General features: G+C 40.6%; 1 protein-coding gene across 10 annotated transcripts in view; it reads left to right on the top strand.

Annotated features, from left to right (window-relative positions):
• Positions 1-24,575, top strand: part of hsd3b1 (hydroxy-delta-5-steroid dehydrogenase, 3 beta- and steroid delta-isomerase 1) — a 53,079-nt gene that overhangs the window by 18,538 nt on the left and 9,966 nt on the right. For 7 of the 10 annotated variants that reach the window (XM_059968423.1, XM_059968420.1, XM_059968419.1 and 4 more), the window contains 2 exons: positions 11,242-11,506; positions 23,717-23,996. In XM_059968423.1, coding sequence (XP_059824406.1) covers positions 23,843-23,996 — 154 coding nt within the window. In that variant the 5' untranslated portion in view covers positions 11,242-11,506; positions 23,717-23,842. The remainder of the gene's footprint in view (positions 1-11,241; positions 11,507-23,716; positions 23,997-24,575) is intronic. The other 3 variants (XM_059968422.1, XM_059968417.1, XM_059968421.1) reach the window with 3 other exon arrangements.

Raw genomic sequence — 24,575 nt, 5'->3', positions numbered from 1 at the left:
AAGACAACACTAAGCTCAAACAAGAGATAGTTTGAGAAAGCCACTGAAATATAGTTGGAGGATTAATTTCTTTCCAGTTCAATAGGATAGATCTTCTAGCCATTAATGTAACAAATGTAATCATCCGTCGAGCTGAGGGGGATAAACAACTATTATCCACCATTGGTAAACCGAAAATTACAGTAATAGGATGCAGTTGCAATTTGATATTCAGAACTGTTGAAATAGTCCCGAAAATATCTTTCCAATAATTTTGCAAACAGGGGCAAGACCAAAACATGTGGGTCAATGAAGCGACTTCAGAATGACATCTGTCACAGTTTGGATTAACATGAGAATAAAATCAAGCAAGTTTATCCTTGGACATGTGAGCCCTATGTACAACCTTAAATTGTATTAGGGCATGTTTTGGCACAAATAGAGGAAGAATTGACTAATTGTAAAATTTTCTCCCACTGCTCAGTGGGTATAAGACAATGAAGTTCTTTTTCCCATTCCTTCTTAATTTTTTCTGATACTTCTGGCTGTATTTTCACAATCATATTATAAATGATGGCTACTAAACCCTTATGGCAAGGATTCAGAGCTAAAAAAATTTTCCGTAATGTCCATTGAACATAATTTTGGAAAAGACTGTAACATATTATTCAAGAAATTTCTAACTTGCAAATATCAGAAAAAATGAGTTTTAGGTAAATTATATTTATTAGATAGCTGTTCAAAGGACATAAAACTATTAATTAAAAATAGATCACGAAAACATGTTATACCTTTTGTTTTCCATAATACAAAGGCTTAATCCATAACAGAGGGCCGAAAAAAAAAGTTAGATATAATAGGGCTTGATAAGATAAATTTATTCAAGCCAAAAAATTTATGAAATTGAAACCATATTCGCAATGTATGTTTAACTATAGGATTAGTTATTTGTTTATTCAATTTAGATAAAGAAAAAGGAAGTAAAAATCCTAAAATTGAAAACAATGAAAAGTCTTGTACAGATTTATATTCCAAACTTACCCATTGTGGGCAAGATGCTATAATCGATTCTTGTGTCCAAAATATTAAATATCGAATATTAACTACCCAATAGTAAAATCTCAGGTTTGGCAAAGCCAAACCACCATCCTTCTTAGGCTTCTGTAAATATTTTTTGCTTAGTCTAGGATTTTTATTCTGCCACACATATGAGGATATTTTGGAGTCAATAATATCAAAAAAAGATTTAGGAATAAAAATTGGTAATGCTTGGAATAAATATAAAAATTTGGGTAATACTATCATCTTAATAGCATTAATTTGACCAACCAATGACAAAGATAATGGGGACCACCTAGTAACAAGTTGCTTAATTTGGTCAATTAAAGGTAAAAAATTAACTTTAAATAAATCCTTATGTTTCTTGGTAATTTTAATACCCAAATAAGTAAAATGATCTGTGACAATTTTAAATGGTAAATGTTTATAAATTGGAACTTGCATTTTTAATGGAAATAATTCACTCTTATTAAAATTCAGTTTGTAACCAGAAAAGCTACTAACCTGAGCAAGCAATGATGAAATAGCCGGAATGGATCTCTCAGGGTCAGATATGTATAGTAACAAATCATCAGCATATAATGATAACTTATGAGTCCCTTCCCCACGGGTAATACCCAAAATATTAGGTGATTCACAAATGGCAATAGCTAAAGGTTCCAAAACAATGTCAAATAGTAAAGGACTTAAAGGACAGCCTTGCCTTGTACCACGGAATAACTGAAAAAAAGGAGATCTTTGATTATTGGTGAAAACTGAAGCCAAAGATTTATAATATATTAATTTAATCCATGATATAAATTTTGAACTAAAATTAAAATGCTGCAATGTATTAAATAAATATGCCCATTGAACTCTATCAAATGCTTTTTCAGCATCTAAGGAAATAACACATTCTGGTATTTTGGATGAAGGAGTATAAATAATATTAATTAATTTTCTGATGTTAAAAGATGAGTAATGGTTTTTAATAAATCCAGTCTGATCTTCAGAGATAATTCGAGGTAATATATTTTCTAATCTAGTGGCCAAAATTTTGCTAAAAATCTTAGAGTCCGTATTTAACAAGGATATGGGCCAATAGGATGCACATTCAGTGGGGTCTTTATCTTTTTTAAGAATTAAAGAAATAGAGGCATCATAAAAAGATTATGGCAATTTACCTACAATTAACACATCTTTAAGAATTTTACAAAGCCTAAGAGAGAGTATAGAGGAAAAGGATTTAAAAGATTCTGCAGTATAACCATCCGGACCAGGGGCTTTACCTGAATTCATTGAAAAAATAGTCTCTTTTATTTCGGTTTCCATGATAGGTGCATCTAGAAATACACAATCTTCCGCTGTTAATTTTGGAATATTCAATTTTCTTAAAAATTCATCCATTATAGAAGAATCCTCAACAAATTCTGATTGATATAAAGAATTATAAAAATCTTGAAAGGCTTTATTTATCTCTTTATGATCAATCGTCAAAGTGCCATCTCGTTTATGAATCTTAGTAATTTGTCATTTAACCGAAGCGGTTTTCAATTGATTAGCCAATAATTTGCCAGATTCATCTCCATGTACATAGAACTGGGTTCTAGATGTAATTAACTGATTTTCAATTGAAGAGGATAATAACAAACTATGCTCCATTTGAAGTTCAACTCTTTCTTTATAAAGTTCTTTGCTGGGGGTCACTGAATAAATCTTATCAATTGCTTTAATTTTAAAAACCAATGTTGATATTTCAGAATTAGTTCATTTCCTAACTCCAGCAGAGTATGAAATGATCTGTCCACGAATAAATGCTTTAAAAGTGTCCCATAAAGTTCCACTAGAGATCTCTGCTGTAGAATTTGTTGAAAAAAACAAATCAATTTGTTGTTTAATAAAATTAAGGAAGTCTGAGTCCTGCAATAAAATAGAGTTGAACCTCCAAGATTTAGCATTAGAAGATGAATCCATTGTCTTAATAGATAGTTTCAAAGGTGCATGGTCAGAAATGGTAATGGAATCATATTTACAATCAATAACATCTGTAAGTAAACTGTTATGAGTAATGAACAGACCTGATGGACAATGGGGTAAAGAGTTAACCATCCCCCCCCCCCCCGAGAACCACGAAGTATTACTGTTGCTATGCTGACCATGAGAAAGAGAGACGAAAAACAGGCAAGAACATCTGCGACAGATAAGAGAGAGAGGGAGTTTGCTGATTAACTGTACTGTGACTCCTTTTGAATTATTTACTGTTTCGCTGCAAGGACAATAGTTTGCTCATTAACGTTCCTCAGTGGACTGTAGGAGTGGCATGATTTGATGGACACAGTCATTCAGGATTGATGGATAGCTGAGTCCCCGTTAGTAGGGATAAAAAGACAGGTCTGGAGAGACACCCTCCAGACACGCCAGTGGACACTGATTGAGTGTTGGAACCCACAAGAAAGGTGGGGGCTTCGGAGACTGAACCAGGAGATCGGTCAGTAAAGCTCACAGTGTTACAGCAGGGCCAGTGGGGACTTGTGTTTGTGTCCACTCATGCCAGAGTGACAAGTCCACCACAGAAGAATGGTCTAGCAGAAGGATGGAGGGGTCATAGTTGAATGACCACCACAACAACGATACAATGGATTAAGAAAGCAAAGGAAGGTTTGGTTGCTGTAGCTGTTATCTCTCTCTCTCTCTCTCTCTCTCTCTCTCTCTCTCTCTCTCTCTCTCTCTCTCTCTCTCCTCTCCCTCTCCCTCTCCCTCTCCCTCTCCCTCTCCCTCTCCCTCTCTCCCTCTCCCTCTCCCTCTCCCTCTCCCCCTCCCCCTCTCCCTCTCCCTCTCCCTCTCCCTCTCCCTCTCCCTCTCCCTCTCCCTCTCCCTCTCCCTCTCCCTCTCTCTCTCCCAATTACAACTCAACAAGCATAACTACCTCAGCACTCATGAACTGAACTGAACTTTATATTCAATGACAATTCATTTACCCCTAGACATCGATAGAGCTTGTTTATTATTGCTTATTATTATTATTATTCCTACACTTTTAGGTTTATTACTGCTACCTTGTGTTATATGTATATTTGCATTATTGATATGGTTTTGCTTATTTTTTATTAATAAACACCTTTAAATATAGTACCACCAGACTCCAATGGATTCTTCTTTCTCTGCTGGTCAGTCACCCAGTTATGGGGTAGGTAACAAAACGATGATCAATAAAGAAGTAGTCAATTCTTGAATAATTATGATAAACATGAGAAAAGTATGAAATTTCTTTGTCATTGGGGTGTAAAAAAACGCCAAATTTTGGAAATTCCAGAATCAACGATGAAGGAGTTAATAAGAGAGGCCGATTTATTCGGAAGAGCTTGGGTGGGCTTAGATCTATCCATCGAAGGGTTTAAACAACAGTTAAAATCCCCACCCATTATCAGCATGTACTGATTCAAATTAGGAAAGGATCATACTCTCTCATCTCCATCCGAGTTTCTACCAACAATCGTTGTATCATGAGCAAATTTAATCTATGCCTAGCCACACAGTCACGAGTATAGAGAGAGTAGAGCAGAGGGCTAAGTGTACACCCTCTGTGAGAGTGTGTCAGTGCTGATTGTCAGCGATGTGGAGATATTATCTCTAATCTGCAAAGATTGTGGTCTTCTCATTAGGAGGTACAGAGGCCCAGGTTCTGTAACTTATCAATCAGGATTGTGGGAATGTTGATGTTAAATGCTGAGCTATAGTCAACAAAGGTGTTTGTATTGCCCAGGTGATCTAAGGTTGTATGATGAGCCATTGAAGTTGCCTCTGCCATAGACCTATTGTGGCCACAGGCAAATTGGAGTGGGTCCAGGTTCTTGCTGAGGCAAGAGTTCATTCTAGTCATGACCAACCCCTCAAGGAATTTCATCACCGCAGATATGAGTGCTACTGGTTGATAGACATTAAGGCAGCTCACACTACTCTTCCTAGGCACTGGTATAGTTGTTGTCTCTTTGAATCAGATGGGAACTTCCAACCGTAGCAGTGAGAGGTTGAAAATGCACTTGATTACTCCCACCAGTTGTTTGGCACAAGTTTTCAGAGCATTACCAGGTACTTCATCAGCACCTGATGCCTTGGAAGGGTTCACTCTCCTTAAAGACAGTCAAACATCAGTCTCTGAGACAGAGATCACAGGGTCACTGGGTGCAGCTGTAGTTATATTCTCCCTTTCAAAGCATGCAAAGAAGGTGTTGAGCTCATCTACTAGTGAAGCATCACTGCCTGCCATTCATGCTATTGTGTTTCACTTTGTAAGAAATAATGTCTTGCAAACCCTGACAGAATTGATGTGCATCTGATGTTACCTCCGATCTCGCTCAGATTGTCTCTTCACTCTTAAAATAGCACTCCACAAGTCTATTCTGGTTTCCTTGTACAGACTTGGGTCACCAGACTTAATTAAATGCCACAGACTAGCCCCCAGCAGACAACATACCTCCTAGTTCATTCATGGTTTTTGGTTTGGAATGTGCAGCAAGTTTTCATTAGCACACACTCATCCACACAGGTTTTAATGAAGTCGGAAACAACTGCGAGTAAATGTTGTGGATTGGAGACCCTTCATTAAAACTGAAAAACAGACAAAAAGAAGCTCATAAAACTGTGGGGAGATTGGGGAGGCTGATGTCACTGATAAATGAAGAACTGGGGATAAACTATAAACATGATAATCTGGCCTTTGAGTGAACGAGAACAATTACTGAGTGAGAACAATGACAAACGGATGTGGGAGTTGCAAAATGCAGTGCAGGAAGATATACTCGGAGAGAGCAGAAAACTAGATGAGCCAATATCACAGATGGATGCTGATACTGACTAAGAAATAAATTTACCTGAAGTTGTAGAGCTCAATATTGATTCCAGCAGACTGCAATGTGCTCAGACAGGAGTTGAGGTGCTGTATCTCAAGCATATTTGGGTTTTAAGTCAATAGATTAGAGTTTGATGGAATGAGGAATTGATATGGTAGGTAGTAGGAAGCTTAGGATCATGCCTGCAGACTAAATTGAGGCGTTTTGCAAAGTAATAGCTTAATCAGCATTAGTTTTGTCCAATATTCAATCGAGCACCAAATGCAGTAGAATGGTCAAAAGAAGTGTAGGTGAATTGCTACCTCACCCCGAGAAATTTCTTGGGTCTCTGGATGGTGTAAGGGAAGGGGTGAAAGGATAGGTGTTACATGGACTATGTTTGTATGAAAAAGTGCTAGATCAAGGGAGGTAGTTGTCAGGAACAGAAGAGTGGCCCAGGAAGTAAAGAAGGGAACAATCCTTGAAAACTGCTGAAAGGGAAGGAGAGATGAGTCTGGTGGTGTAATCTCTTTGAAGGTGGCAAGAATTGTAGAGAATGATCTGTTGAAAGAGGAGACTGATGAGGTAGAAGGTGAGGCCTAGAGGAACTATTTTGTTGTTCCATCTTCAAGGACAGGGAACTGGATGAGAGGCACTCAAGGGCTTTGTTAACAATGGTTGAGGGAAAGCTGTGGTTCAGAAAGAAAGAAGACATTGATCAAAAGAGTTGTTTTCTTTGGTTCTGTGGTTCCACTCCCAGCAACCTGAGCAGCAGATGAGTTGAGACCACAGCATTTTAAAGTTAGGTTTACAGGTTTACTGTGTAAAAGGGAAGCAGGCTCTGGCACAGTAGCCATTTTTGGGAGTGGTGTGCTTGTGCTGGAATTAGTGTATCTGAGTAAAGGCTTTGCTTTGTAAAGCTCCAGTAAGAGAGGCTGAGCAGATGAGGCCTTTCTTAGAATTACTCTTCCTCTTTGTGTAGCTAGAATGTCAGTGAGGGGAGTGGCATGCTCTTCCTCCACTGTGAAATTTTATGTTCTGCAGCAGCAGTACTTTGTAATGCATAATAATAAAAAACTATAAATTATTAAAAGGAATGTATATTAAAATGAAATTAAATGAGTAGTGCAAAAAGAGAACAAAACAAAAAAAGAACAATAGTGAGGTAGTACTCATGCAGTATTTGCTCATTCTGAAATCGGATGGCGGAAGGGAAGAAGCTGTTCCTATATTATTGAGTGTGTGTTTTCAGGCTCCTGTCCTTCCTCCTTAATGGTAGCAATGAGAAGGCATGCCCTGGGTGATGGTGGTCGTTAATTATGGATGCTGCCTTCTTGAGATATCGCCTTTGAGATGATTCTGACCATGACCAACCTCTCAAAGCACTTCATCACTAGAAGAATGGAGGGAGTAGTGTGGGCAAGGAAATTGACTGGGATGGGGAAGGCGGGTTATTATTTTGGTGGCCTTGTGCTTCTAAAGGTGCTTTTCCTGGACCTATACAAAAAACAAAACAGTTTCTGGTGCTGGTTTTGCTACTCATAAGCAGGGAGAGAACCTTGGAGCAGACAAAGTAATGGCTGCAGATTTCAATTTATCATGTGAGAAAATAGATGATCAGTTGTTGAAGTTTGTCCATTAATGAAAACAGAACAGATATCAATCATATTTTTTTCATTGCGATATGAGAAAAAGCCATTCAAGACTGAGTCTTTGCTGGCTCACACAGAAAATCCATTTCCCAACTAAATCTTGCTATAATGTATTCTCACCGAGCATCATCTATTTTACTACTCAACTACTGAATTCTGGTGGCCAACTAACTCACCTACCCATTTATCTTTGGAATGTAAGAAGAAGCTCAAATGGCCACAGGAAAGCCATGCAAACTCTACACAAACAACAGTGAAGATCAGGATGAAATGGGGTTGCTGCGCTAATTATGCAATAGTGGTGACCCCAATAATTATATTTTTCAACGTTCAACTGCTTTTGGTTCTCAAGAGGTCATAAGAAAAAAAAGAAAACTTGATAAAATGCCCTGGAGCCAGGAAGAGCAGAAATGCCCACTGCTGTCATTCCAAACCTCTGCTCCTTCTGACAGGATTCATTTTTGGATTGCTTGACAACGAGAAAAATAATTGAAAATTAATTTAGACAAGCTATCTGTGGAGGTGGTGGTAACACTGAAACTCTTCATATTGCTAAAGTTTGATGCCTAACCATAGGCCATCTGTTTGATTGCACTTGCCATTAGGTTGCATTTACCATTTTTGCCTTAACCCAAGTACTTAATGAGACACACAAAATGCTGGAGGAATTCAGCAAGTTAGGAATCATCAATAAAGGGGAATAATGGTTTGATATTTTGGGCTGAGATCCATCAGGACTAGCAAAGAAGAGTGCAGAAACCAGAATAAGAAGATTGTGAATGTCAGGAAGGGTAGAGGAGGCTTGACCCAAAAGCAAAGCAGTAGAAACAACTTTACTAATAAACAGCAGAACAACAAGTCACGAGGAGAAAGAAAATGAAAGTACAGCCACTAAGCACAACAGGCAACAAGATAACTGGATGAGGATGGCTGGTTGGATGGGAGAACTAAGAATGTGGATGAGAGCTGGGTTTAAATAGGCTACATATGATGAGTTGGAAACGAGTGGCAGGAAATACAGGGAGGTGATAGACAGGTTAGGATAAGAGAGGGGGTGTGAGGGTAACTGAAATAGGGAATGGAAAAAGAGAGAAAGGAGGAGTAATTATCAGAATTTGGAGAAACCAATGTTCATGCCGTCAGGTTGAAGGCTGTCCAGTTTGAATATGAGATTTTGCTTCTCCAACCTTACTTTGACCTCACTGTAGCATGAGCAAATAAGACAGCATAGGAATGAGAAGTCAAATAGAACAGGGTAGCCATTGGGAGATCCTGCCTTTTGCAGTCCTTAATGAAGTTATCCTGTTAGGGGTTAGGGTTAGGTTGTCTACAATAGATATAGGCAGCATGGAGTAAAGGAATTGCTCGAGGAATATAAAGAATGTAAAAGGAATCTTAAGAAAGAGATTAGGAAAGCTAAAAGAAGATACGAGGTTGGTTTGGCAAATAAGGTGAAAGTAAATCCGAAAGGTTTCTACAGTTATATTAAAAGCAAGAGGATAGTGAGGGATAAAATTGGCCCCTTAGAGAATCAGAGTGGTCAGCTATACGTGGAACCGAAGGAGATGGGAGAGATTTTGAATGATTTCTTCTCTTCGGTATTCACTAAGGAGAAGGATATTGAATTGTCTAAGGTGTGGGAAACAAGTATGGAAGTTATGGAACCTATGACAATTAAAGAGGTGGAGGTACTGGCGCTTTTAAGAAATTTAAAAATGGATAAATCTCCGGGTCCTGACAGGATATTCCCCAGGACCTTGAGGGAAGTTTGTGTAGAAATAGCAGGAGCTCTGACGGAAATCTTTAATATGTCATTAGAAACGGGGATTGTGCCAGAGGATTGGCGTATTGCTCATGTGGTTCCATTGTTTAAAAAGGGTTCTAGGAAGCCTAGCAATTATAGACCTGTCAGTTTGACATCAGTGGTGGGTAAATTAATGGAAAGTATTCTTAGAGATAGTATTTATAATTATCTGGATAGACGGGATCTGATTAGAAGTAGCCAGCATGGATTTGTGCGTGGAAGGTCATGTTTGACAAACCTTATTGAATTTTTTGAAGAAGTTACGAGGAATGTTGACGAGGGTAAGGCAGTGGATGTATTCTATATGGACTTCAGCAAAGCCTTTGACAAAGTTCCACATGGAAGGTTAATTAAGAAGGTTCAGTCTTTAGGTATTAATGCTGGAGTAATAAAATGGATTCAACAGTGGCTAGATGGGAGATGCCAGAGAGTAGTGGTGGATAATTGTTTATCGGGATGGAGGCCGGTGACTAGCGGGGTGCCTCAGGGATCTGTTTTGGGCCCAATGTTGTTTGTAATATACATAAATGATCTGGATGATGGGGTGGTAAATTGGATTAGTAAGTATGCCGATGATACTAAGGTAGGAGGTGTTGTGGATAATGAGGTGGATTTTCAAAGCTTGCAGGGAGATTTATGCCAGTTAGAAGTATGGGCTGAACGTTGGCAGATGGAGTTTAATGCTGAGAAGTGTGAGGTTCTACATTTTGGCAGGAATAATCCAAATAGAACATACAGAGTAAATGGTAGGGCATTGAGGAATGCAGAGGAACAGAGAGATCTAGGAATAACTGTGCATAGTTCCCTGAAAGTGGAGTCTCATGTAGATAGGGTGGTGAAGAGGGCTTTTGGAACGCTGGCCTTTATAAATCAAAGCATTGAGTACAGAAGTTGGGATGTAATGCTAAAGTTGTACAAGGCATTGGTAAGGCCAAATTTGGAATATTGTGTGCAGTTCTGGTCACTGAATTATAGGAAAGATATCAATAAATTAGAGAGAGTGCAGAGACGATTTACTAGGATGTTACCTGGGTTTCAGCAATTTAGTTACAGAGAAAGGTTGAACAAGTTAGGTCTCTATTCATTGGAGCGTAGAAGGTTGAGGGGGGATTTGATCGAGGTATTTAAAATTTTGAGAGGGATAGATAGAGTTGACGTGAACAGGCTGTTTCCATTGAGAGTAGGGGAGATTCAAACTAGAGGACATGATTTGAGAGTTAGGGGGCAGAAGTTTAAGGGAAACACGAGTGGGTATTTCTTTACTCAAAGAGTGATAGCTGTGTGGAATGAGCTTCCTGTAGAAGTAGTAGAGGCCAGTTCAGTTGTGTCATTTAAGGTAAAATTGGATAGGTATATGGACAGGAAAGGAGTGGAGGGTTATGGGCTGAGTGCGGGTAGGTTGGACTAGGTGAGATTAAGGGTTCGGCACGGACTAGGAGGGCCAAGATGGCCTGTTTCCGTGCTGTGATTGTTATATGGTTTATATGGTTAAGTAGTACCCCAATCTGTGTTGGGTCTTACTGATGTAGACCAAACCACATCAGGAGGGTTGGATACAGTAGATGGCGCCAACAGACTTGTGGTCAAGCATCGCGTAACTGGAAGAACTGTTTGGGGCCCTTCATGGTCATGAAGGAAGAGGTATAGGGGTAGGTGTAGAACTAATCATGCTCGCAGGGATAAGTGTCAGGAGAGAGATCTGTGGGTTTTGGTTTTGTATTTATTTCACTGCGGATTCATTTACTTTTTATTTCTTGCACAATATTCTGGTATCAAGGGTAACTTGCATCCAAACTGTTTAATGTTATCTACTATGACCATAAAATTGGCAGATGTTTACTTTAAACTGATGTCATTTGTCCTTGCTGGTAGCCTCCAAGAGAGCAGTGTAGCAGATGTAGCTGACTAATGAAATAATTTTTATGATTTATCTATCTAGCAGGAGAAGTCCTTGAAGGTTAGCTGAGGAATATAAGCAGTAATTCCCTGCATCCATGACACAGAGGCAAAGCAACTATTGGCTTACAACACTGACTGCATTCTAAAACAACGCAATGTTTCTGCAGATGTTTACCTTGTTACAGGAGGAAATGGATTTCTTGGAAAAGTCATCATTGAACTTCTGATCGAAAAGGCTCATGATATCTCTGAGATCAGATTGTTTGATAAAGTGATACATGAAGACAATGTGGAACGTTTGCAAGGTATGTGTCATAATTTACGCATTTTAGTAACTATTGTTATCTCAAATGATTTGTAAATATATTCATTTATTGAAAATTGTGTTATTGCATCAATAAGTAACTCACTGAAAAGTTTGAAAACTTTATCCAAGCTGATCATAGGTGATTCAACATAATAACAGGAACAGTGCGATGCAGGGTTTCGACCTGAAACATCAACAATTCCTTTTCTCCCACAAATGCTACTCAAGCTGCTGAGTTCCTCCAGCGGATTGCTTGTACTTCCAAATTCCAGCACCTGCAGTCTCGTGTGTCTCTGCAGCACCAACCTGCACTGATTTGAGAATTCCTGGTTGGAGTTTTCTGAGGCTATCAGGAACATATGAAAACTAAACTGAGTTTTTTTTTATTCAACAACAATAAGAATGCTTCCAATGTTTTGAAGCAATGATTAAAGTCCTTTCTTTCTGAGATTGTTTTAAGAATCTCTTGGCTCCTTCTGGCACTAAATGATTACTTAGTTAAGGCCACTAGACAGAGAGTTGAATGATTTTGACTGACTGGTAAGTGAAACATTTGGATGGTATTAGTTCTCAGTTGCCTGCACACTTGTAAGGCATATAAAGTGAGAGGCCTGTGACTCACATGGAGTGTGGTGGTATAATGGTTAAGTCATTTGATTAGTAGACAAAGTTCCGTAGGACTGTTGATTGGAGGCATGAATTTTAATCCTACCCTGACACAATCTACATTCAAGCAGGCATGAATACCTAGAATTTAAAAAGAAAGCTGAAATAGTTAAAGGTGACGATTAAACTGCCATCTACCTTGCAAATTGTATCTGTACTCAACATACCTCCTACACCAACACTCTGTCAGATAGGCAAATCACTCAGATCCTTCCAGTTCAAACAAGTTGTATGTAGGGGAATACCAGGTCTTAAAATAATCACTCTGCCAGGGCTATTAAGGCTCAAGGCTGTGAACATACTCTGGGTTGAGATTGGCTGGAATAGTCTACCCCCTCCCAGCTCCTCCAAACCAGAATGCCAAAACCCAAGAAGCAAGATAATTTTCCCCATCAGTTCTTTTCCTTGTCAAAGGGAACAATATCAGTGATATCCCTTTCACGATGTAGTAAGGAGTCCTCATACAAATTGAGCAACTTGACCCATTAGTCCAGTATGGAAATTCAAACACCATCCCCAGGTAAGTATCACAGGATCTCCCACAAGTCAGCATGCACCACTTTGCCATTCTGCAATGCAGGGAGATACATTTACACTTGCTGCTGAAAAGTTACTGAATATTTAGGAAACACTAAAGCAACAAAACTATTAGAATTTCTCTCCAAATGCTCAATTCCCTCTGAAATATGGGGATCCCATATCTGGAATACAGTTGCTTAAAATGTCTACCCCATCAACACAGAGTTCATATGCCCAGTATGAAATAAGTTATCCCTAAAACCAATTGCATGGGGAAACAAGTTACAAAGTAGCAGATTGAGACACAAGAAACAAAAAACAGAGCCCAGGCTTTACTCCTCTTCTCTACAACTACGGATGGACTGCAAAAACTTCAAACACACAGTTAATTTCTCAGAGAAACAGCACACTTATCAAAGAACAGCTGAAAAGGGAAAAGCAACTGGGAGGGGCCTAACACACGCGCGCGCGAAACTGGTGCATGTGGTACACCTCACATTACTCCTCATTCAAATCATTCACACTGTTAACAGGGAAAGTGGATACAGATTGAATGACCCCCTATCTACAATGAGGTGCTAACCAGCTCGCCGCCCCCCACCCCCCAATTCCCACTACAGGCAGATATTAACCATAGCTTTTGTAGGGAATCCTGAATGGAATGCGAGGAATCCGGCAGAGGACAGATGGAGCCCTTATCTTCAGAGGGCCTGAAGAATAACCCTTCCTCTTCCTCTCTCGCTTCCCCGGCAGTATATCCTCCACATCGTGTAGAGGATGGAGTGGGAACTCCATTTATCCGCTCCTCCCAGCATTAAGCAACACTAAAGACTTACCTTTATGGGATACGCAGGATCCTCCACTCCCCATCTGCTTATCCAAGTTCCTTACTTGGGTATGTGCACCCTCTTCTACATACTCTAAACCTCGTAATTCTAGGATCGTTGTACTGAATGGATGACCAATAGCTGGTGCTGTTGAAGACAGAATTATCCCTCTTATTGGGAAAGCCTCCACATTACCCACATGTCCTATCATTCCAGAAGTTACCCGATCCCATAATGATGCATTATGGTCAGGGGAAGCAAGCAGCATTTTCAGGGTGTTATTGATCACGTGTTGGGACAATAGCACCCATCTCTCTATTGGACAGGCTCACTCCAGTAACCCCATCATCCCATATTCTCAATAACCATGTAGCCAAAGATTTCCCAGCCTTTTGTCTGTACCTATCCCCTAAACCTCTTAATTCCTTAGTAGAGAATTCTCTGACCTCTGTTGTGTTGAAGTTATGTGTTGACCCATCTCCTGAGAGGTGGATCACGCACCTCATCATAGTTTGAACCTTAACAGGGCCTGTCTGCCAACCTAAGTGCTGTAGCTTCATTAGTTGACAAGCTAACTGTATACTTTTGTCCTCCAACTTTGAGTCATCGATAGTAATTCTCCCAGAATAATACAGCACTGACTGAGGTTTTCCAATTCATCCTTAAGACTCGCTATCATTTTCTACCAATATCTTGCAATCACTGCAAACACCCTGAAGGCATCCTGCTGGCTATCCTTTTTCCGGGGAAACCCCAGTGATTCAAACATGGAAACAATGTAATATCCCATTTCAATCCTAGCAAAATGGAACCTATCTACCGGCATTCCATAACCCATCAGTACTGTAGTTGGCAAGACTTCAAAGCCTGCACTACCATCTGTCCAACCTGGGACTCTGCATCCCTCATATGGAGGGCTCGCTCTTTTAAACAACCTTTCAAAGAAATGCAGTTCTGCTCAAAAAGCCAGACCCTGATCGCTGCATCAAAATGTACCAATGAATCAGATTCGCGAGCCTGGCAAGTGCGATAGAAAACGATGATCGTGAAGAAGTATTTTAATCATTCATTTTCAAGCAGTAAAAATTCTACCAAGCATTCATGTTCCCCAGGTTACAGAAAGTAAAAAGCTGAATCTTCAACAAACATGCTTAGCTAAAAGCATGTGCAGAACATACCTTCTCCACGGTCATGTCCACTGCTTGCCTTTGAGGAAGAGAGAAGGAACCTCCCACATGCGCTCTCTATATACCCAGGATATTTGAAACCCAACACCAGGCAGCTAACCAATGGGGAAACAGACACAGTTTCTAAACCAACCAATCACAACGGAAGCATCATTCAGCAATCAGAACAAGCCACTGCCACCCCCCGTTGGACAGCTCTTCTGCATCCTTTCCAGCTTGACAATGTCTTTCCTATAACAGGGTGACCAAAGCTCTACACAAAACTCCAAGTGTGGTCCCACCAACGACTTGTATACCTGCAAAATTATGTCCCTATTTCTGAACTCAATGCCCTACCAGAAGGCCAACACCTTCTTCACCACTCTGTTTACTTGTGTGGCTGCTTTCAGTGAACTGTGCACTTGTACCCCCACGTTCATCTGTTCCACAATGCTCATCAATGCTCTACTATTCACAGTATAGGTCCTACCCTGGGTTGACTCAACTCACACTTACCTAAATTTAAACCCATCTGCATTTTTTAGTCCATCTCCATAACTGATCTTGATCTCTTTGTAATTGTTCACTGTCACTAAGAACCTAATTTAGTATCATCAACAAAATTACCAATTGTGCCATGTACACTTACATTTGAATCAGTTACATAATGAATAGCAAAGGTCCCAAACTAACCCCTAGATAGACTGGAGCAGCTATGGTTATTACATTTACAATGGAGACACTTTAATCATTAAAAGTAGAGATAAATTTCTCCCATTGGCTAGGCGGTCAGGGGTCAGGATCGTATTAAGGTGACAGGCAAAAGACCCACAAGTGGCATGAGGATATTTTTCAATACACAGTAAGCATTTAAAATACACTGGGAGGGGAAAAATCAATTTTAGCATTCAAAATGCATAAGTTTCTGGGTGACACCCTGATTGGTGGTGTCACACAAATGCTGGCAATTTGTTTCAATATGAATGGCTACTTATCCAGCACTGAAAGACCCAGAAGAGACAAACAAGTATTGCACAGCCTTGGATGCCCAGGATCCACTGCTCAATACATATCACATGCACAGAGACCTGGAATCAAAAACAGGCAAATGATATTATTACAAAGAACAATACAGCACAGTACAGGCCATTCAGCGCATAATGTTGTGCCTTAAACCCTGCCTCTCATATAACCCTCCACCTTAGATTCCTCCATATGCCTGTCTAGTAGTCTCTTAAATTTCACTAGTGTACCTGCCTCCACCACTGACTCAGGCAGTGCATTCCACACACCAAACACTCTCTGAGTAAAAACCCTTCCTCTAATATCCCCCTTGAACTTTGCTCCCCTTACCTTAAAGCCATGTCCTCTTGTATTGAGCAGTGGTGCCCTGGGGAAGAGGTGCTGGCTGTCCACTCTATCTATTCTTCTTAGTATCTTGTATACCTCTATCATGTCTCCTCTCATCCTCCTTCTCTCCAGAGAGTAAAGCCCTAGCTCCCTTAATCTCTGATCATAATGCATATTCTCTAAACTAGGCAGCATCCTGATAAATCTCCTCTGTACCCTTTCCAATGCTTCCATATCCTTCCTATGGTGAGGCGACCAGAACTGGACACAGTTCTCCAAGTGTGGCCTAACCAGAGTTTTATAGAGCTGCATCATTACCCCGCGACTCTTAAACTCTATCCCTCGACTTATGAAAGCTAACACTCCATAATCTTTCTTAACTACCCTATCTACCTGTGAGGCAACTTTCAGGGATCTGTGGACAGATCCCCCAGATCCCTCTGCTCCTCCACACTCCCAAGTAACCTGCCATTTACTGTGTACTCTGCCTTGGAGTTTGTCCTTCCAAAGTGTACCACCTCACATTTCTCTGGGTTGAACTCCATCTGCTACCTCTCAGCCCACCTCTGCACCCTATTGTTATGTACCCCGTAACTGGGTGTCTAACCAGCAGAGAAAGAAGAATCCATTGGGAGTCTGGTGGTACCAAACTAAAGGTGTTTATTAATAAAATAAGTAAAACCATATCAATAATGCAAAATTACATATTAGCATTATACAAGTTAGCAGTAATAAACCTAAAAGTGTAGGAATCATAATAATCAATCTCTATCGATATCTAGAGGTAAATGAATTGTCTTAGAATATAAAGTTCAGTTCATGACTGCTAATGTAGTTATGGTTGTGTGTGAGAGAGAGAGAGATATCAGCTACAGCCAAACCTTCCTTTCCCTTCTTAATCCATTGTATCGTTGTAGTGGTCATTCAGCTATGACCCCTCCGTCCTTATGCTAGACCATTCTTCTGTGGTGGACTCGTCACTCTGGCATGAGTGGACACACACACAAGTCCCCACAGGCCCTGCTTTTACACTGATAGTCTTACTGACTGACCTCCTGGTTCGGTCTTCGAAGCCCCCACCTTTCTTGTGCGTTCCAACCCTCAATCAGTGCCCACTGGTGTGTCTGGAGGATGTCTCTCCAGACCTGTCTTTTTATCCCTACTAACGGGGACTCAGCTATCCATCTCTCCTGAATGACTGTGTCCATCAAATAATGCCACTCCTTCAATCCATGGAGGAATGTTATTGAGCAAACTATTGTCCTTGCAGCGAAACAGTAAATAATTCAAAAAAGAGTCACAATACAGTTAATCAGCAATCTCCCCCTTTCTCTTATCTGTCGCAGATGTTCTTGCCTGTTTTTCGTCTCTCTTTCTCATGGTCAACATAACAGTAATAGTTCGTGGTTCTCAGGAGGGGGGATTGGGAATGATTAACCCTTCACCCCATTGTCCATCAGGTCTGTTCATCACTCATAACACCCCCATCCTTCTGGGAATTTTCATCAGGGGGAAAATTAACTAATAAAGCACATGACTGAATTACAGAGTTTAACAAAATACAGAAGTTGTCTTAACTACAAGAATAATACAGATACACATTCAAGTTAACATCTAGATAAACAATCAGCAATAACATGATCACTCCCTTTTACATGTTGTATTTTAATATCAAATTCCTGTAACAACAGACTCCAATTTAATAACCGCCTACTTTTTACTTTTCATGTAAAAATACTAAAGGGGTTGTGTTCTTAGCTCAGGTGTATACTACAAAGTGTGAACCAATACATGTGTGATTATAATATAGTACATTACAAAAGTTTGTGCAAATACTAATCTCTATTTTACTTTTAAACTTAACATTCAAACAGTCAATCTTTCATGGTGTTTTTTTAACTTTCACATGCTTTGTCAAATTCTTCTAAAACCAATTCAGACTTTAAATTTTCTTTATTCAATTTAGGAACAACACCTTTCCCTTCTCCTTCAATAATATTCACATCACCAGCTTTCATCTCATCATTAACTTTTAACACACCTTCTAACACAAACATCTGAGAATTCTCACTTTCCACTGGCACCAAGGTTAACCCTTTCTTCACTGAACCATGTCCATCTCACCCAAAAGAACTGCATTCCTTTTCAACTAAATCAGATACCTCAGACTTTTCCTGAGTTTCAATACTAGGTTCAGTACCCTGTGACCCCACAGGTACTTCAACAACCTGAACACATGCAAACAGGACATCTACCTCTTTCAGGCTTTCAATACCAGTCCTCTTTTCAAATTCTAAGTTCCCCTGATCCTCCCAGTTACTCCCTGGGCAAATCCCCTTTGGAGTAAACTCAACCCTGCGGGTTAAAACAACCTCATCTGCTAACCCAGCAGACTCCCTCAAATTAGCGGAATCCAGGACAGTCCTTACATCATTATCAGGAACACATTTAAATTCTTCAACTGCAAACTGCTCTGTCAAACCAGACAGATCATCCGTGTCCAACCCTGGACCTTCTAACTGCCTTATCTGTTTCTCATCTTTACTCTGTGCCTCTATAAATTCCCTCCTGGCTAAGGGTAGATCTACCTCCTCTCCCTTACTCTCTTTCACCCCACTATCCTCTGTTTTACCACCCTCTAACCCCTCTTGGTACAGGGTCGGTAAAAACATCTCTGCCAAATCAACACTGGACTCATTTAAACTGGCTCCTGTCTCAGCTGCCTTTCTAGACATGCTGCGAGTGATTGCGCATGCGGGATAAATCTTGGAATCTATGGGTGGGTCCTCAGCACTTACACTTGTCAGCTTCACTGCTGAACACACGTCACCACCTGCCAGATCGTTACCAATAAGGACGTCCACGCCGTCCATCGGTAGTTTCAACCACACCCCTATTTCGACTGGTCCAGATACCAGGTCACATTTCAGAAAAATCCTGTGCAAAGGTACGGCCTCGGTCCCTTTTCTGATACCTCTTAACACAACCTCCCCAGTCTGGGTCAGAACCAAAATCTAATACCTTTCTTAAAATCAATGACTGACCAGCCCCAGTATCTCTCCAGATCCGCACTGGAACTGGGGTTTCTCCTTCCTTCACAGACACCGTCCCTTTCGAGATAAACTTCTCACGCCCCTCTTGTGCTCTATCTATCTTTGCCTTCCCCATCAATCTACTAACTGACTCAATGCAATCTGTAGGGATTGCTGTTTTCCCTTTTCCTGTCTCCTTCTTCGGAGCAAAGCACTTAGAGGCTATATGACCAGCTTTCCCACAATTATAACAGGTAAGGCTAGGAACCTTCCTTCCAACCTGCTTTTCCTCCTCCTCACTTTTTCTACTAGCTCCCAGCTTATTCTCTGCCTTAGCCGGTGGGCTTTCTCTACTATCCCTACTGCCTCTCTGGTAACTCTTATTTGAGGAAAACTTTGACTTGTGGGTTAAGGCGTACTTGTCTGCTAACTTGGCAGTTGCAGAAGAGTCTCTGTCTCCTTCTCATCCAAGTACATCTTCATACTCTCAGGGATACAAATTTTGAACTGCTCTATCAGTATTAACTGTAATCATAATCTTCATCAACCCCTTTTGAGGCGCACCAATGCTCACAATATATTTGCATCTCACAGGCAAACTCTAAATATATGTAGTTCCATGGCTTTCTCAAGTTCCGGAACTTCTGCCGATATGTCTCTGGCACCAACTCATAACTCCTCAGTGCAGCCCTTTCTACTTACTCATAATTCCTAGAGTCATTCATAGACAATGCCGAATACACTTGCTGAGCCTTCTCCCTAAGTATGCTCTGTACCAGAACAGCCCATTTTCTCTCAGGCCAGTTCTGATTCACAGCCACTTTCTCAAAATGGAGGAAGAACTTATCGACATCCATCTCCTCGAGTGAAGGTACGAACTGGATCTCCCGACCAATTTTGAACCCCTCATTTGGGTCAGCCACCCAGTCTCTTCCCTGCTGTACTTTTAACTTCTCTATTTCCAGTGCATGCATCCTCTCTTTCTCCCTTTCCTCCATCTGCCTTTCAGCTTCCTCTTTCCTCCTTTCAGCATCCTCTCTTTACCCTGCAGCTTTTCTCTCTGCTTCCAGCTGCCTCATCCAAAGTTCATGCTGCCTCTTCTTCTCCTTCTCAACCAACCTTAATTTTTCTATCTCTAACTGAACCTCCCCCTCAGCTGGTTTCCTCTCAGGGAACAGGTGCAATACATCTGGTGTGAACACATGCTTGGATACATAATGCATAGCTACTTCTCTCTGTATATCCACCTTTCTCATCGATGATTTCACCTCTGGGAGATCTAATCGTTTCGCAACATTCACCAATTCAGCCTTCCTAGCAATCTCTAATGCCCCCACAGTCAGTTCTTTAAAAAATTTGACAATGTCAATCTCTGCTGGTCTCTGCTGGTTTCCCGTCAGGTTAATCTCACAACCAGATCAGATAAGGGACTTATATCCCGAATCACTGGCCCCCTAATTTGGTGATCAAATCCTGGATGAACCCCCAATTTGGTAGTACCCCATAACTGGGTGTCTAACCAGCAGAGAAAGAAGAATCTGTTGGAGTCTGATGGTACCAAAACTAATGGTGTTTATTAATAAAATAAGCAAAATCTTATCAATAATGCAAATATACATATAAAACAAGTTAGCAGTAACAAACCTAAAAGTGTAGGAATAATAATAATCAATAATAAACAAGCTCTATCGATGTTTAGGGGTAAATGAATTGTCATAGAAGATAAAGTTCAGTTCAGTTCATGAGTGCTGATGTAGTGATGGTTGTTGTATTTTAATCATTGGAGAGAGAAAGAGAGCGAGCGAGTGAGCGAGATGTAACAGCTACAGCAGCCAAACCATCCTTTGCTTTCTTAATCCATTGTATCATTGTTGTGGTGGTCATTCAGCTATGATCCCTCTGTCCTTCTGCTAGACCGTTCTCCTGTGGTGGACTCGTCACTCTGGCATGTGTGGACACACACACAAGTCCCCACCGGTCCTACTTTTACACTGTGAGCTTTACTGACTGACCTTCTGGTTCGATCTTCAAAGCTCCCACCTTTCTTGTGGGTTCCAACCCCCAATCAGTGTCCACTGGCGTGTCTGGAGGATGTCTCTCCAGATCTGTCTTTTTATCCCTACTAACTTGAACTCAGCTATCCATCAATCCTGAATGACTGTGTCCATCAAATAAGGCCACTCCTTCAGTCCACGGAGGAATGTTATTGAGCAAACTGTTGTCCTTGCAGCAAAACAGTAAATAATTAAAAAAAAAAGAGTCACAATACAGTTAATCAGCAATCTCCCCCCTCTCTTATCTGTCGCAGATGTTCTTGCCTGTTTTTCGTCTCTCTTTCTCATGGTCAACATAACAACAGTAATAGTTCGTGGTTCTCGGGGAGGGGGGTTAACTCTTTACCCCATTGTCCATCAGGTCTGTTCATCACTCATAACACTATCAATGACTCTCTGCAATCTTCGACAATTCTCTACACAATCCACAAGACCACCAACCTTGAGTCATCTGCAAACTTGCAAACCCACCCTTCTACCCCCCACATCCAGGTGGTTAATAAAAATCACGAAAAGTAGAGGTCCCAGAACCAATCCTTGTGGGACACCACTAATCACAACCCTCCAATCCGAATGTACTCCCTCCACCACAACCCTCTGCTTTCTGCAGGCAAGCCAATTCTGAATCCACCTGGCCAAACTTAACTGTATCCCATGCCTTCTGACTTTCTGAATAAGGCTACCATGTGGAACCTTGTCAAATGCCTTACTAAAATCCATGTCGATCACATCCACTGCATGACTCTCATCTATATGCCTGGTCACCTCTTCAAAGAATTCTATCGTGCTTGTTAGACATGATCTGCCCTTCACAAAGCCATGCTGACTGTCCCTGATCAGACCATGATTCTCTAAATGTCCATATATTCTATCTCTAAGAATATTTTCCAACAGCTTTCCCACCACGGACATAAGGCTCACTGGTCTATAATTCTCAGACTATCTCTACTACCTTTTTTGAACCAGGGGACAACATTCGCCTCCTTCCAATCCTCCGGCACCATTCCCGTGGACAACAAAGACATAAGGATCCTACCAGAGTCTCAGCAATCTCTTCCCTCACCTCATGGAGCAGCCTGGGGATTATCCCGTCAGGCCCCGGGGACTTATCCATCCTAATGTATTTTAACAACTCCAACCCCTCTTCTTGCTTAATATCAACATGCACCAGAACATCAACCTCACTCATATTGCCCACACCATCATCAAGGTCCCTCTCATTGGTGAATACTGAAGAGAAGTATTCATTGATGACCTTGCTCACTTCCTGTCATTCCAAACCTCTGCTCCTTCTGACAGGATTCACTTTTGGATTGCTTGACAACGAGAAAAATAATTGAAAATTAATTTAGACAAGCTATCTGTGGAGGTGGTGGTAACACTGAAACTCTTCATATTGCTAAAGTTTGATGCCTAACCATAGGCCATCTGTTTGATTGCACTTGCCATTAGGTTGCATTTACCATTTTTGCCTTAACCCAAGTACTTAATGAGACACACAAAATGCTGGAGGAATTCAGCAAGTTAGGAATCATCAATAAAGGGGAATAATGGTTTGATATTTTGGGCTGAGATCCATCAGGACTAGCAAAGAAGAGTGCAGAAACCAGAATAAGAAGATTGTGAATGTCAGGAAGGGTAGAGGAGGCTTGACCCAAAAGCAAAGCAGCAGAAACAACTTTACTAATAAACAGCAGAACAACAAGTCACGAGGAGAAAGAAAATGAAAGTACAGCCACTAAGCACAACAGGCAACAAGATAACTGGATGAGGATGGCTGGTTGGATGGGAGAACTAAGAATGTGGATGAGAGCTGGGTTTAAATAGGCTACATATGATGAGTTGGAAACGAGTGGCAGGAAATACAGGGAGGTGATAGACAGGTTAGGATAAGAGAGGGGGTGTGAGTGTAACTGAAATAGGGAATGGAAAAAGAGAGAAAGGAGGAGTAATTATCAGAATTTGGAGAAACCAATGTTCATGCCGTCAGGTTGAAGGCTGCCCAGTTTGAATATGAAATTTTGCTTCTCCAACCTTACTTTGACCTCACTGTAGCATGAGCAAATAAGACAGCATAGGAATGAGAAGACAAATAGAACAGGGTAGCCATTGGGAGATCCTGCCTTTTGCAGTCCTTAATGAAGTAGTACCCCAATCTGTGTTGGGTCTTACTGATGTAGACCAAACCACATCAGGAGGGTTGGATACAGTAGATGGCGCCAACAGACTTGTGGTCAAGCATCGCGTAACTGGAAGAACTGTTTGGGGCCCTTCATGGTCATGAAGGAAGAGGTATAGAGGTAGGTGTAGAACTAATCATGCTCGCAGGGATAAGTGTCAGGAGAGAGATCTGTGGGTTTTGGTTTTGTATTTATTTTACTGTGGATTCATTTACTTTTTATTTCTTGCACAATATTCTGGTATCAAGGGTAACTTGCATCCAAACTGTTTAATGTTATCTACTATGACCATAAAATTGACAGATATTTACTTCAGACTGATGTCATTTGTCCTTGCTGGTAGCCTCCAAGAGAGCAGACAGTGTAGCAGATGTAGCTGACTAATGAAATAATTTTTATGATTTATCTATCTAGCAGGAGAAGTCCTTGAAGGTTAGCTGAGGAATATAAGCAGTAGTTCCCTACATCCATGACACAGAGGCAAAGCAACTAAAGTTCAACAGTTGGCTTACAACACTGACTGCATTCTAAAACAACGCAATGTCTGTTTCTGGAGATGTTTACCTTGTTACAGGAGGAAATGGATTTCTTGGAAAAGTCATCATTGAACTTCTGATTGAAAAGGCTCATGATATCTCTGAGATCAGATTGTTTGATAAAGTGATACATGAAGACAATGTAGAACGTTTGCAAGGTATGTGTCATAATTTACGCATTTTAGTAACTGTTGTTATCTCAAATGATTTGTAAATATATTCATTTATTGAAAATTGTGTTATTGCATCAATAAGTAACTCACTGAAAAGTTTGAAAACTTTATCCAAGCTGATCATAGGTGATTCAACATAATAACAGGAACAGTGCGATGCAGGGTTTCGACCTGAAACATCAACAATTCCTTTTCTCCCACAAATGCTACTCAAGCTGCTGAGTTCCTCCAGCGGATTGCTTGTACTTCCAAATTCCAGCACCTGCAGTCTCGTGTGTCTCTGCAGCACCAACCTGCACTGATTTGAGAATTCCTGGTTGGAGTTTTCTGAGGCTATCAGGAACATATGAAAACTAACCTGAGTTTTTTTTTATTCAACAACAATAAGAATGCTTCCAATGTTTTGAAGCAATGATTAAAGTCCTTTCTTTCTGAGATTGTTTTAAGAATCTCTTGGCTCCTTCTGGCACTAAATGATTACTTAGTTAAGGCCACTAGACAGAGAGTTGAATGATTTTGACTGACTGGTAAGTGAAACATTTGGATGGTATTAGTTCTCAGTTG

This window comes from Hypanus sabinus, chromosome 4 (assembly GCF_030144855.1).
Source record: "Hypanus sabinus isolate sHypSab1 chromosome 4, sHypSab1.hap1, whole genome shotgun sequence".
In the NCBI taxonomy this organism is placed as follows: Eukaryota; Metazoa; Chordata; class Chondrichthyes; order Myliobatiformes; family Dasyatidae; genus Hypanus; species Hypanus sabinus.
Note: the sequence above shows the minus strand (reverse complement) of the source record. Positions and strands in the feature narration are given on the sequence as shown.